The 16,264-nt window shown below is 35.1% G+C and overlaps 1 protein-coding gene across 7 annotated transcripts in view; it reads right to left on the reverse strand.

Moving 5' to 3' along the window:
* The window catches only part of DENND4A (DENN domain containing 4A), a 132,353-nt gene that overhangs the window by 39,191 nt on the left and 76,898 nt on the right, over positions 1 to 16,264 (reverse strand). For 4 of the 7 annotated variants that reach the window (XM_023220803.1, XM_023220808.2, XM_023220807.2 and 1 more), the window contains 6 exons: positions 8,683 to 8,816; positions 5,454 to 5,589; positions 4,885 to 5,091; positions 4,345 to 4,473; positions 3,637 to 3,778; positions 3,126 to 3,257 (listed from right to left, as the gene is read on the reverse strand). In XM_023220803.1, coding sequence (XP_023076571.1) covers positions 3,126 to 3,257; positions 3,637 to 3,778; positions 4,345 to 4,473; positions 4,885 to 5,091; positions 5,454 to 5,589; positions 8,683 to 8,816 — 880 coding nt within the window. The remainder of the gene's footprint in view (positions 1 to 3,125; positions 3,258 to 3,636; positions 3,779 to 4,344; positions 4,474 to 4,884; positions 5,092 to 5,453; positions 5,590 to 8,682; positions 8,817 to 16,264) is intronic. The other 3 variants (XM_031935817.1, XM_023220810.2, XM_023220809.1) reach the window with 2 other exon arrangements.

Here is a 16,264-nt window from a genome sequence, read left to right on the forward strand (position 1 = left end):
AAGAAACAAAACTCTATCACAAACTTCTTTAGTGAGTGCAACTGGAATTAGGAGCAACATACTAGTGTTTGGATTTTCTCATAAATTTTTTTCTGGACAACTTCCAATTTAAAGCATTATTTTGTCAGCTACCCTTAAAGCATTGTTAGCTACCCCTTCCATCATCTCTATTAATATAAGAAAGAGATGATCTCGAAATAATTTACTCTTGGTTTCACACTGTAGTCAAAAGTAACTATGTACATTCACACTACTATATGAGCTCCAAAAGACACAGACAAACCACACATTCTTTATACAAGTCCATGACCTTTCTAGTTGAAAGTTTGAGTTTCAACTAAGCAATGGAGAAATCTGCAAAGAATTTATAACAAACATTCACACATACGTCACTAGAGCTAAATGTCTAAATGATTTTACTAAAAAATTGGATTTCTTCAAATTTGATAGGAAATTAATTTTTAAAAATTTTTAGCTGAATAATCATTGAACTGCATGTGAGTACAAATACATGGGAATGAGATAAAAATGTAGTGTTAAAGATATTGTTAAGAAAAGCAAAAGGAGCTGGGTGCAGTGATTCGTGATTCATGCCTATAATCCCAGCACTTTGGAAGGCTGAGGCAGGCAGATCACTTGAGCCCAGGAGTTTGAAACCAGCCTGGGCAACACAGTTGGACCTCATCTCTACTAAAAAAAAAAAAAAAAAATTAGCCAGGCATGGTGGCATGCACCTATAGACCCCAGATTCTTGGGAGGCTGAGGTGGGAAGATCACCTGAGCTCAGGAGTTCAAGGCTGCAGTAAACTATGATCGCACCCCTGCACTCCAGTCTGGACAACAGAGTGAGACGCTGTCTCAAAGAAAGGAAAAAGTAATTTAAATATTTACTTTTAAAAAAACTTCTAATACACTGTTTTGCTAAAGAGACTCTGCATCATTTTTAGAAAATTGTTTTTAACAGATTAGTCTCAAAAGATAAGGTTTTGAATCCTAGTTCTTTATCTCAGGAGACATGTGATTTTAAGTAACAATGTAACCATTTTGTTTGGATTTGAAGTTCCCAAATTTGTAAAACATAAGGTTGTTATTATTATATGAGACTATATATGAAAAATGTTCACAAACTTGTAAAGTGCTCTCTAAAGAAATTATATTATATATCACTAGGTATTTAGTTTAATATTTTTGTTATAATTTTGAGTTTTTATTTTTTCTAATCAAACTTCAGGTCCCTTTCTAAAGAAACTATAAATAGAAAAATCTGAGAATCATCTCGATAAAATTCATGCTTTTATTAGGTTTTGCACTATTTTAAGATAGCTTTTTTTTGTTTTTTTGAGACAGAGTCTCACTATGTTGCCCAGGCTGGAATGCAGTGGCGTGATCTTGGCTCACTACAACCTCTACCTCCAGGGTTCAAGCAATTCTTGTGCCTCCACTTCCCAAGCAGCTGGGATTACAGGAATGTGCCACCGTGTCTAGCTAATTTTTACATTTTTAGTAGAGATAGTGTTTCACCATGTTGGCCAGGCTGGTCTCGAACTCCTGGCCTCAAGTGACCTGCCTGCCTTGGCCTCTCAAAATGCTAGAATTAGAGATGTGAGTCACTGCACCAGACCTAAGATAGCCTTTTTAAAAGCCACAGTTAAAAGATAAGATTTCTTCGTTTGTAAGAGATAATGCCAAAGGATAACTATTATAACTGATTAAAATCACACTGCAAAATCAAGGAATAAAACCAATCAAGGAAGAATAACTATGAATATTACATTTCAACAAAATTAGCTTACATTTATTAAACTTAAAAGTAGGTATAAAGCAAGATAGACCAAAATAATATTGACATTTGCAGAGATATGGGCCTTCATATTTTATTAGTAATGCTTCAATTTTTAAAGTTTCTGTCCTTTAAGAGCTTGCTCTTATCTGTAGTCAAAAGTCATGTGTAATTTTTGAAATGTAACAAAAAGAACAGAATTACATAAATAATTTATTTTTAAGTGTGTCAATTGTAATAATAGTTAGGAAGAGCTGATATACAAATCTTATACTTCTATGAAATTAATGCCATCTTTGGTGCTATAATTCTAGCACTGAAGTATACAATTCTATATACACATATATAAATATACACATAAAATATGCAATTCTATATACATATAAATACATATACATATATTATGTGTATATGTATTATACACACATTATACATATACTATTACACATACATATATAGTATTATACATATATTATTTTATATATATATATAATTTTTTTTTTTTGAGACAAGGTCTTGCTCTGTCACCCAAGCTGGAGTGCAGTGGCTTGATCATGGCTCGCTGCAGCCTCAGCCTCCTGGGTTCAAGCAATTCTCCTATCTCAGTCTCCCAAGTAGCTGGGACCACAGGCACGGGACACCATGCCCAGCTAATTTTTGTATTTTTGTAGAGACAGGGTTTCACTATGTTGCCCAGACAGTCTCAAACTCCTGGGCTCAAGTGAACCACCCACCTTGGTTTCCCAAGATGTTGGGATTATAGGCGTGAGCTATCACACTCAGCCTTAGAATGCTATATTTTTATATATTTAAAATTTTTTATTACAACTTTTAAAGTCACTTAAGATTCAGAAGTTAAAAAAACATTACAGTACAGAGAGTTCCTTGGTACTATTCACCTAGCTTCCCCCAGTGATAATACCTTACATAATCATAGTACATTGTCAAAACCAGGAAACTGATGTTGGTACAATACTATTAACTTAGATACAGAGCTATGCTTCTTTTTTAAAAAAACTCTAATATCATTTTCATAATTTCAAAGAATTTATTATAAGAAAATGATAGGGTAAAGAGATCTATGTCTATGCAGAGTTAACTGGATTATCATGTACTAAATAGTAGAATAAAGTGATTTGTAACCTCTCTTAAAACTTTTATTTCTATTCAAATAATAAAATTCCACATAGTTATTAAATCTAATATCAAATCAAATACTTAATATATAAAATTAAAAAGTGACAGTTAAACACATCACTGAAAATGAAAATGTAAAAAAACATAGGCTACCAAATCTAGTTTTAAAAATGTACTATAATAAATGTATACATAAGCATACACAAACCTGTACTAGATCTATCATCAGTAGCATACACTTTGATTAAACCCGTATTAAAAGGTGCCTGCTCCACAGTGTGTGTCCCATGACCACTATCCATGCTGCCATGACTAACAGCATCCAGGTCACTGCCATCTGCTTAAGAACACAATTTGACAGCATTTTACTACTCAAAGAGGTACCAAATATACACATTAATTTGTTGCTCAAGCTAATAATCCACCAATGTAATACTGAACATGAAAAGTGCCACACACTTAGCAAAATACAACTATAATAAAGAAACCTAGTGGGAGTTATTGATGAACACGAAAACAACACACACAAAGGTGGTCAGAAGTTGAAACATTTAAACAGAAGTGAAATCCGGTGGTTTCTAAATGGGAAGAGTGATACAATTTGCTTAATAACTAAAAACTAAAACATTCAATATTGTAAAACTGTTTAAAATTTCTAAAAATGTAAACTGTAGCTAGTCAATTAATTTTGAAGAACAAGTAAAACACACATCCCTTACCTGAGAGAGTTGTTTGTGATAAGTGTGCATGTTTCTTTAAAGCTCTTTTGAACTGTGTTACTCCTAAAATAACATTTCTTACTTTTGTCCAGAGAAAATAGCCACTACGACTTCTTGAAGGCCAGGTACTTTCCAAAACAGCCTATTCATTCAACAAAATAAAATAATTAGTAAAATAATTTTTATAAGTGAACATATATTGGTTTCAGAATAAAGCTAAAGAATATCAAAGCAGGCCAGGCGTGGTGGCTCATGCCTGTAATCCCAGCACTTTGGGAGGCTGAGGCAGGTGGATCACTTGAGCCCAGGAATTCGAGACCAGCCTGGGCAACAAGGTGAAACCTCGCCTCTACAAAAAATATGAAAATTAGCCAGGCATGGTGGCACATGCCTGTACTCCCAGCTGCTTAGGAGGCTCAGGTGGGAAGATCAATTGAGCCTGGGAGGTCAAGGCTACAGTGAACCATGATTGTACCACTGCACTCTAGCCTGGGTGACAGAGTGAGACCCTGTTTCAAAGAAAGAAAAAATCAAAGTAGATTGTATAACATAAAAGAGAACTAAAGTCTTCCTTGATTGACAAAATGTATTTTATATACTCGAAAATAAATGCCAAATAACCTCCTGCATAAATTATTTCTGCCATTAAATTTAACACTGCATAATGACAAAAGTAATACTCTTTATCCATTAAACCAAGGTATTTACCTTATTATAATAACCATAAGTAATGGCATTGGGGTCAATACCAGCTTTCCGCATTTCAAAAAGCACTCGAACTGCAAGCACCGGTTGATCATATTGTCCACAGAGTTGCATAAGAATGCGGTAGCATACCTGAAATACAAGTTCAAAATTGTACAGAGACACAGATGTCACCATGTACACAAATCTAGAACAAAATAATGCATTTTAAACAATAATTGTGGCAGGGCACAGAGGCTCATGCCTGTAATCCCAACATTTTGGGAGGGCAAGGCAGGTGAATCTCTTGAGCCCAGGAGCTTCTGACCAACCTAGACCACATAGTGAGACTCTGTCTCTACAAAAAAATTTAAAAATTAGCCAGGCGTGGTGGCACATGACTGTAGTCACAGCTATCTGAGAGGTTAAAATGGGAGGATTGCATCTCATGAGCCCAAGAGGTTAAGACTGCAGTGAGCTGTGACTCTATCACTGCACTTCAGCCTGGGTGACAGAGTGAGACCCTGTCTCAAAAAATATATATAACAATAAAATAATTGTTACCTCATCAGGTGGATCCATCTTCTTTGACTGCATTTTTTTAAGCACATCATATGCTGTTTTCAGAGCCCTGACTTTTGAATGACAGACTTTCACATAAGCTGGGAGACAAATAAACCACAGTCCATAACAGTGGCGCAGTAGACACCTAGACCACATCTGAGGGATGGAAGAGTACCTCTTTGCAATTTTATGTGCTGATTTAATTTCCTGGAAAAAAATATAAAGATCTAACTAATAAATTTATGCACTTAGGCATCTTTATTTAACTGAATGCTAAACAAGTACAAGTCACAAGCTTTTATAATGTTTCCATAACAAAATATGTCTATAATTAAAGTGTTTTCAAGTTTCTGTTTGCATCTGTATTAAACAGCATATAAAATAAATTTCTAGGACAAGAGAACTAGTTAATTTCTTGAAGTCAGATTACTCTATCTTCAGAGTGCTTTGGGGAACATAATAATCTAGTAATAGTTATATAAGAAGTGATAAAGCATATTATAGGAGGATAAATATTCAATTTATTTCTTGTTCTAAAATTTGATTACTTGAAGAATGCGATAAAGTACCTGTTTTGTTCTTCTGAACATGGGCGAAGGGCTATTAGGACTACTTGATTTTGAAGGCAGTTTGTTCTTCTTTGCTTGTAGAAATCCTTCAGGTCTTTCAAATAAATTGTTCCTAAGAACTGGAAATCCATTATAGCTGTTTTAGAAAAGACAAAAAAAAGAAAAACAGTTTTCAAGCACACATAGATGATCACAGTGGTTACAGGTTAATATAATTATGACCAATAACTTCTTCACTTAGAATTTAACTATCTTTCTTCATCAGGCTATGATATGTACTCAATAAATATTCATGCTAATGTTGCTCTTCTTACTATAATAACTAGAAATGTAATAGCCAAATTCAGACTCAAGTTATTTTTTCAGGAAAAGGGAAAAACATAAATGAACATGACATCCAACTCCAAGGTAACTTAAGCAAACTTTTAAAAGTTAGTACTCCTGTTAATACATAGCAAGCATATTAGATAATATGACAATTGGTAAAAGGTCCACCAAACTAGGACTCTTCCAAAAAGGGCAATCATTAATGTCATTGCTTCGGATTAACATATTTACTGTTGAACTTCCCTTCTTAGAAAGATGCAAATAACAACCTTAGGTTTAGCACATTAGCACACCAGACCTTGCTCTCACATTCTCATGAACTGGTTTGTCAGGTTAGCTAGTAGGTTCAAGGCATCATTTATGAGAAAGAAAACTGAGAAGGTTAAATAAGAGGAAGAAAAGGTTAGAATAGGTGCTCTATTAGGAGGTAAACCTAATAAAGGTGCTAGACCAAGATGTTCTGGACATTTAAAAGCTAGCAGCTAGGCTGGGTGCAGTTAGTGCATGCCTATAATCCCAGTTACTCAGGAAACTAAGGCAGGAGGAACGCCTGAGCCTAGGAATTCAAGGCTGTAGTGTACTATGGTTCTACCAGTGAATAGCCACTGCTCTCTAGCCTGAACAACATAGTGACACTTCATTAATAAATAAGTAAATAAGTGAAAGGCAGCAGTTAGGAAAAAGATACGCTGAAAGAAACCAAAATTGCCTCCTGAGCAATACACTTAACCTGTTTAAGAACACTATATAATATTTTCTTAAAGGCATATAAATAGTTTCTATTAGGAAGAAACCTAACTACAATAAATGAGGGTAGACAATATTTTTTATACATTACTATAGTCAAATTCCATAGAATAAGAAAATACTAGCAATGATTCAATGTTGAGTAGGAAACAGCAAAGAAATCCAGGAAAACCATGTCCCTTAAAAAATTCATTGTATGTATATGATAAGATAATAAGATCATTTTGTGTGTCTTATTTCAAATGCCTCATTATTTTACATAGACAATGTAAGTTTATGAGTAATCTCTTATGAGGCAGACTCTGTGATCATTAAGGACATTTACAGTGTTTTCCCAATTATGGTTATGATTACACCAAAATTATATGAGTAGTCTGAAGAAAAAAAAATGACAGATTCTAAAAAAACAGAAATGTTTTCAGATAAGTAATTTTCTTTTTATTTTATTTTTTGATTTGTCTGTTCCATTCCCAGTCTGGAGTGCAGTAGCTCAATCATGGCTCACTGCAGTCTCAACCTCCCAGGCTCATGTGATCCTCCCACCTCAGTCTCCTGAGTAGCTGGGACCACAGGTGTGCACCACCACGCCCAGCTATTTTTAAAAAATTATTTGTAGAGATAAGGTATTGCTATGTGGCACAGGCTGAAATAATGCAGTTTTTTTGGAGACAAAGTCTCATTCTGTCACCCAGGTTGGAGTGCAGTGGCACGATCTTGGCTCACTGCAACCTCCACCTCCCAGGTTCAAGGAATTCTCCTGCCTCAGCCTCCCAAGTAGCTTGGATTACAGGCACCTGCAATCACGCCTAGCTAATTTTTGTATTTTTAGCAGAGACAGGGTTTACACCATGTTGGCCAGGCTGGTCTTGAACTCCTGACCTCAAGTGATCTGCCCACCTCAGCCTCCCAAAGTGCTGGGATTACAGGCATGAGCCACTGTGCCTGGCCAAATTTTCTTAGCGTTAAAGGACTAAATCTAAAAGTAAAATTTAAATTAAAAAAGTTAAAACCAAACCACAGAAATACAAAACTCTATTAGTGACACATACAAAAAGACAAATAAGCATAAAGTATAAAAGAGATTAAAAAATGAGAACTTGTTTAGAAAGAAAAAGAGAGGAAGAGAGAAATTAAGAGAAATATTTTAAATATCTTCGACAGAAGACATTTAAAAAGTGATATGAACAATATCATCACTGGATGAAAAGAGTAGAAATCAAGTGGCCTCTGATTAATCAACATTCATAAATATCTATCACACCACTTTTTCATCTGTAAAAGGAAGAATTTAATCCAAGTCATAAACAAAGATGTCTTGAAAAATCCTTTTTCAATGAAAATAACAAACTATGATTTAAAGGGTGATAGATGTGAAATGGTTTTAGAATATTTAAACAAAGTAAGAAAGTATTATTGGAGAATTAAGAAATCTTTTAAACTCTAAAAGAAATTACAATTTTAAGTAAAAATAAATGTATATTAGGAACTAAATAATGCATTCACCTCTATCATAGCCCTTATTTTACTGTGCTCAGGACTTTTCTCTCTTCTTCACTAGACTTGAAGGCACAGACAATGTATCATTCAAGTCTATATACTTAGCACAGTGTCTAACCACATTTCCTAAATTAACAATGATCAATTCCAATAATTCTGAATTTCCATGACTTAAAACTCATGACAAAAATTAGTAACTTAAAAAATTATATTGTACAAATCAAGGCCACAAAGATTGACTCTAAATTAGATTTAATCTTTTTGTAAACCAGGGTTATATTAATCAGTGTGTGTACGAGATGAAAAAGGATTGAATGTGAGGAAACCAGTTTTAATGAAAAAAAAAATCAAAATTCTATAATAAAAGTGCTGCATTTGAGGTGGGGAGTCTAACTGAATGTAATCAACATTTACAAGGATAGATACTTATGCAGACATCATTAGAGAGCTTCCCAAGTCTATATTATGCAAAATTATATATGTTTTCTTTTTATACCTCAAAGCTTAATAATGGATGTGGGATAAGCTTGCTTACCACCTAAAAATTAGGGATCTGTAAAGTTTGGATTTTTGAAAATACCACAGTCCTTAGAAAGCTACGTCACAGATGATGGATTGCTTCTCTCTTTCAATCTCAAACATTCTGCCTCTTGAATACCTGTACTGTAAAGGGGGTTCTTCACCATTGGGTAGGTGGGGGATCTCAGGTGGTGTTACAAAAACAGTATGTTCACTTTTGAAAGATTCATCCAGTTCTATAAGTCGCACTTCACCGCTCTTGTCCATATCCACCTAAAGGAGTTTTAAAAACATATATTAAAAAGCCACATTGGTTAGCCAAGTGTTTACATAAAGGGAAGTGGTTAAATAAACCATCTGCACAATGGATACTAAATAGCCATTAAAAAAGAAGAGTGAGCAAGTTCTCTATGAGCGCCAAAATAATTAAGTGAAAATAGCAAAGTGCAAACTGTAAATAGTATATTACTTTTTGAATAAGAAATGAGGAAAATACACACACACACACACACACACGCACACATATATATCTATTTTTTTGAGACAGTTTTGCTCTATCACCAGGTTGGAGTGCAGTGGTGCGATCTCAGCTCACTGACTCTGCCTCCCGGTTCAAGCGATTCTCCTGCCTCAGACTCCCGAGGAGCTGGGACTACAGGCGTGTGCCACCACGCCCAGCTAATTTTTGTATTTTTAGTAAAGGCGGGGTTTCACCATGTTGGCCAGGATGGTCTCGATCTCTTGACCTTGTGATCTGCCCGCCTCGGCCTCCCAAAGTGCTGGGATTACAGGCGTGAGCCACTGCGCCCGGCCTTTCATTTTTGCTTATATTTACATAAAGAAATACTAGAAAGATACTAAGAAAAGTACCTATATGAGGAAGAGGAAAAGAATAGAGTAGACAAGGATGGAATAGGACCCAGATGAATATATACCTTTTTATATTTGAATATACCTTTTTATATGCAAATATTTTGCATTTGAATCATGAGACTGTAATCAAGAAACAAAATTTTTTAAATCCACGTACATGTGTGTCTGTGTGATAAGAATAGTGAATTCTATGTATTTTAAAAATTTATACTAAATATAACAACTTTCCCTAAGCTCTTTCAGCATATGTAGAAGTACATGTGAGTTAAACTCTAGTCACATCAATATTGAAAGCACTTTAGTAGTACTATTTCTACTAGGTACTCGATGGCAAGGTAATATCCAGAAAAAACGAAAACTTCGTAGAACCTAAACTGCCCCACAAGAGCTCATAAATGAAAGGGCATAATATTGATATTATTAATAAAAAAGGATGCCATACATATGACAAAATACATTTCACAGAACTTTATTAGGTTAGAAATATCATATACCATGTGGATTAAGTGGAAGAGTAGGAATTACTAACAAGTTAAACCTTTAAGATAAGGACTTAGGGCAGAGTATACCAAAAAAGAACACAGATGAGTTTTAAAAATTTTCTAACACTTAAAAGGAACCAATACATTCAAAATCTTCTTATATAAATTATCGATAATTTCACAGCATTATATGCTATACTCTCTTGGATTAAATAATGTTTTTAATGGTATATCCATACAGTGAACTAGATAAAAATTAGGACATGATTCAGAATTATAATAATGAGAAAAACATTCACAAAATAACAATAAATGAGAAAAGAATCAGGCTACTAAATCGTATATTATGATTTTTTTTTTTTTTGAGACAGCATCTTGCTGTCGCCTAGGTTGGAGTGCTGTTGTGCAATTTTGGCTCACCAGAACCACGGCCTCTCAGGTTCAAGTGATTCTCATGCCTAAGCCTCCCAAGTAGCTGGGACTACAGGTGTGCACCACCACACCCAGCTAATTTTTATATTTTTAGTAGTGATGGGGTTTTACCATGTTGGCTAGGCTGGTCAGGAATCCTGACCATAGGTGATTCGCCTGCCTTGGCCTCCCAAAGTGCTGGGATTACAGGCATGAGCACTGCACCCAGCCTATATATTATGATTCTTAATGGTTTTTTTGAGACAGTGTCTTGCTCTGTTGCCCAGGCTAAAATGCCAAGGTGTGATCACAACTCACTGCAACCTCAAATTCTTACGCTCAAGTGATCCTCCTGCCTTAGTCTCTCAAGTAGCTACAACTACAGGCACTTGCCACCACACCCAGCTAATTTTTCTTTCTTTTTTTTTTTTTTGGTAGAGATGGGGTCTTGCTACGTTGCCCAGACTGGTCTGGAACTCCTGGTCTCAAAGCAATCCTTCTGCCTCAGCCTCCCAAAAATGTTGAGATTACAGGAATGAGCCACCATGCTCAGCAAATGTTTATTTATTTAATAGCTCTCACTCTTTTTTTTAGCAGCTTCTCCCTCTCCATATTGGTGCCTACTTTCCATTCTCCAGCCATATTGTTCTCATAAAAAAGTGTGGAGTCCAGGACAACTGCTCTAGTTTTTGGTGAAGTCTATACAAATATTAAAATTTTGCACTGTAGACTCAATAGCTGGTAAAAGTACTTCCTTTTACTTATATACCAATAAAATCTCATTTTAACATTATAAAAATAGCCGTGCAATAAATCCTACATTTATAAGTTGGACATCTCTGTCTTTTGGAAAGCATGGTGACATCTGTCTCTATTGAGAGAAAAAGAAATCCAACACCCACTGCAAGATAAAATTAAAATAATTTTCATATTTTCCCACAAGACATTAATATGCTCAGAAAACACTGGAAATGGATTCTTGGGAAACCAAGAAAAAATCTTACCAGACTATTTGTTACACAAAACTGCCTTTAGTTAAGCACCATCCCACAGGAACAGATTGTAATGATTTAAAATATAATCATATGAAGAATAAGAACACATGGTTCTTAAATTAGTCATAAATGAAACACATAATTCTCATATATTGTTTTTCTTATTTCTATTCAGTATTACCCACTCCAGCTTTTTAAAGTCAGTCAAGTGTTTTGTTTGGATATGCTAAGATCAAAAGAGTTAACATACCATGTGAGAATAAGTGAATAATGGTACCACACATCTAATTTTTGTTCAATAGTAGTTATGAACCATATGAGACAGTTAATATATACTTAATGTTATTTATTTTCTATAGTTAAACTGCCAGAAGTAAGAGTTTTGTTCACTTAAAAACTTAAGCTCAAAGTTACTCAACTAAGGAATAACCCTCACAAAAATTATTCTTTTTAAAGTGTTACTGATATCTAGAAAACATATGCAGATGAATAGTAAGCACTGATTTTTTGTGAGTCACTTACTGTGGTATCAAAACATGAAAGGTAGTAAATGCATTGCATAATTATTTACATTTCAGAGAGTTCTGGTTAATAACAACACCAGGGATACAATTAACCTCTGCTCTAACTACATATGAACTTTATTAAGATATATTTTGAGTCGGGCGCAGTGGCTCATGCCTGTAATCCCAGCACTTTGGGAGGCCAAGACGGGCGGATCACCTGAGGTCGGGAGTTCGAGACCAACCTGACCAACATGGAGAAACTAAAAATACAAAATTAGCTAGGTGTGGTGGCACATGACTGTAATCCCAGCTACTCGGGAGGCTAAGGCAGGAGAATTGCTTGAACCCAGGAGGCGGAGGTTGTGGTGAGCCAAGATCATCTGGGCAACAAGAGCAAAAACTCCATCTCAAAAAAAAAAAAAAAACCAAAAAACCCAAGATATATTTTTAATCTTGTGACAATTTATTTTTTCTCTAATAAGAGTCTCTTGAATTATAATAAAGCAAATACAAGTAACTATGTTTTAATGTATTAATTTTCAGTTTTGATTTTCTGAGTAGTTATTAAAATCTTTAAGTATAATGTTAATTCATATATATAAGTGATCTTTTGTTAGATCTAGACTTCAAATAGATAAGTAACATTTTAGGAAAATAGTCTACCTAGAAACAATGATTATACATTTAATAGAATTTTCTTTTTCGAGACTTCTCAGAATTCATAATCTTTAAGCAATGATTCCAGTCATCTTCTGCATGGACTATCATCACATAAACAACAGGTGGCCTACAGAAAATCCTAGACAACATAATGTATTAATTATGAGTACTAAGATATGCTCCTTAGGACGTAATACCCTAGTCAGCAAAATTACAAATCTTGTATATCTTAGATATCAATATTTATTTAAATCATGTGACTTAGCTAGGAATCCTGAATTCTTAGCTAAAACAGAAACTTGTGAATAGGATATATAAAATAGGCCAAAAATAAAAGGGAACAATATAAGACTTCTCTCTTCTCACTGTTACTTGGATTCCGATAACTAATTCAGTGTTCTCATGTGGATTAATAAATTTATTGGCTAAAGCATGCTATTGGCAAAACCTTGGTTAACAATTTGGTCCCTTATGATTCACTAAGGTTGGCACAAGGAACAACAATTACACAAATGTATGCCACGGTTCTTAAGGGAAGCTCAGTGAGAACATATATACAACCAATGGAAGCCTAACACCTGTGAGAAAATCATTCAAAGTTCATAATGCCAGATAGAAACATCATCTTTATACACACACAAAAATTGTTCCTATAAAAAATGTAGAGGAATTATTTTTTAAAGCACACCTTTCTATTTATTGCCATATGTAATTTTGTAAGCACTGATATGGTTTGGATATTTGTCTACTCCAAATCTTATGTTGAAATGTAATCCCCAATGTTGGAGGTGGGACCTGGTGGGAGGTGTTATGATCATGGGACAAATCCCTCATCACTTGGTTCTGTCTCTGTGGTAGTGAGTGAGTTATCTCGAGATCTGTTTTATTTAAGCATAAGGCACTTTCTACCACTCTCTCTCTCATTCCACCTCTGGCCATGTGACATGTTGGCTCCCCATTGTCTCCCCATGGTTTTCTGCCATAACTGTAGGTTTCTTGAGGCTTCACCAGAAGCAGATGCCAGCACCTTGCTTTCTATATAGCCAGTAGAACTAGGGGCAAATTAAACCTTTTTTTTTATATATATATAAATTCCCCAGATGCAGGTATTTCTTTATGGTAGCACTAGAATGGCCTAACAGAAGTGCCAAATAAGGCAAACACAAAACTTTGATAAAATATTGAAAAACAAGTTCTTGGTATAATACTCAAATGAAGACAAAACTGTCAAGGAGCTATTACATTATCTCTTCAAAATAAACAGGTTTCCACCATGAGCAGTGGCCACTCCTATAAACCCAGCACTTCGGGAGGCTACTACAAGAGGATCACTTAAGTCCAGGAGTTCAAGACCAACCTGGGCAACACAAGGAAACCCTGTCTCTACAAAAAATTGGCCAGGCATGATGGCGTACGCCTGTGGTCCCAGCTACTCAAGAGACTGAGGTGGGAAATCAGTTGGGTCCCGGAGGTCCAGTCTACAGTAAGCTGAGATCGTGCCACAGCACTCCAGCCTGGGTGACAGAGGGAGGCCCTGTCTCAAAAATAAAAAATAACAAAGAAAACAACCCAGGTTTTCAAAGCTTTATAGACCAGAGCTCAACATACAAAATGCAGGGTTCCACAAGTCTGTTTGTAAGTAGGTTATTCAAAATGTAGAAAATAAATCTTCCCCCAAAACAATGTCCTTTCTGGGGTGATGAAAACACTTCGAAGTCATGGGTTACATGGAAATACATATTTGCCAAAACTCATTAAACTTTGTACATTAATGGTGTATTTACTGTTTGTATATCTCAATAAATCTGATTTTTAAAAATGTCTTAAAAAGTGGTTAGCATATCATTCCACACATACAAAATTAATACTTCATTGTTGTTGGTTTTTGTTTAGAGATGGGGTCTCACTATGTCGCCCAGGCTGGACTCCAACTCCTGGGCTCCCCACTCAGACTCTTGAGTAGCTGGTAGTAATCGCTCTTGGGATTAAAGGTGCATACCACCATGCCCGACTTATAAAAATTTAACACGTATTTATAGCAAAACACTGCTACCATTTGAAATATAGCTAATCACCATTTATAACAGTGTTTCTATGAGAAAATGAATTCAGAATTTTAAGCAGGTAATGGCATGTATCCATCTTTTCCCTATTCCAAAGCATTTTCAAGAAAGAACTAGGGATGATATTTCTGGATACTTTCATTTGTTAATTCCCTAACAGCACCAGAAATAGTATTTCTCTGTATCAATCATCCCTCAAGTGTTCTAAACTGAAGGAAAAGGTGGATGTCTACAAGGCTCTGAATGTGTTCCTGCTGTTCATATGTACAAATCATTCAAAAATTGAACATTTCTGTTATGAAATGATAAACCAAATGAACCATTAATCTATAAACGTGAATAAAATCCAGTTACAGGCAAAAATAGTCATAATATTTTCTACTTTTTAGTTTATACAACACTACTCTGAACACTATGAGATAGGCAGCTATAATTATCCTCAAAACATTTTAAAAACATACATAAGAAAACAACATATAAAGACTAAATGACTAAAGTCACAAGTATAATAGTCAAGATTAAAGTACTTCTGATTCCCAATGTAGTGTGTTGTCCCTACCATACTATTTTCCTATTCATAGTGAGAATCACTTCTCATTTTTATAAGACACAATTGGTACTTATTTAACAATCAGTAAGGCCAATTTCATGTTAAACTAAGAATTGAACCAATTTCTGAATATCAAGGGATAAGTTGTATTTTGGCTGTTGCGTTAAAAAAAAAACCCATTGATTTTTTCTTTCACAGTCACATAAATTTGAAAGTGATGAACTTCTTTAAATAATCTTAACATTACAAATTGTTGTGATCATATATAATAAAGCTTTTATTTATTCCTTTTTTCTATTATCATGGCCATAAGATCATGGATACCATATACCTATTTAAATACAAACTTACAGGAAAGTTTTAGTATAAGTAACTTCTTCCCTTAATCTTTGAGAGTAAGCTGCTGAGTTGATGACCTATCTTCACTCCTGAATATTTTCATACTTCCTACAAAGACATTCTCCTACAGAAATACAATCAACTGGGAATTAACATTGATATATTATTACTGGAATCTCAAATCACATTCAAGTTTTGTCGATTAGCCTAATAATGTTATGCCTAAAGGATCTAGTTGTTTTTTTTTTTTTTTTTTTTTTTGAGATGGAGTCTCGCTCTGTTGCCCAGGCTGGAGTGCAGTGGCGTGATCTCGGCTCACTGCAAGCTCCGCCTCCCGGGTTCACGTCATTCTCCGGCCTCAGCCTCCTGAGTAGCTGGGACTACAGGCACCCACCACCATGCCCAGTTAATTTTTTGTATTTTTAGTGGAGACGGGGTTTCACTGTGGTCTCGATCTCCTGACCTTGCGATCCGCCCGCCTCAGCCTTCCAAAGTGCTGGGATTACAGGTGTGAGCCACTGTGCCTGGCAAGGATCTAGTTCTTAGCTAAGCACTGCATTTGGTTGTCAAGTCTTCTTACTTCACTTTAGACAAACTTCTCCATTTTTACTTTATTTTCTTAACCTTAATACTTTGTAGATTACAGAATAGGTATTTTGTAGAATATCCTTTAATATGTGTTTGGTATTTCCTTGAGATTATATAGGTCATACATTTTTGCAGGAATATTACAGAATTGAGGTTGCATTCTCATTGTAATCTATTAGGGGAACACAATGTTGACTTGTCCCATTGTAGATGATGTTCATTTTGATAACCTGATTAAAATGGTATTTGCCAGG

Source organism: Piliocolobus tephrosceles, chromosome 6 (assembly GCF_002776525.5).
Source record: "Piliocolobus tephrosceles isolate RC106 chromosome 6, ASM277652v3, whole genome shotgun sequence".
NCBI classification, from domain to species: domain Eukaryota; kingdom Metazoa; phylum Chordata; class Mammalia; order Primates; family Cercopithecidae; genus Piliocolobus; species Piliocolobus tephrosceles.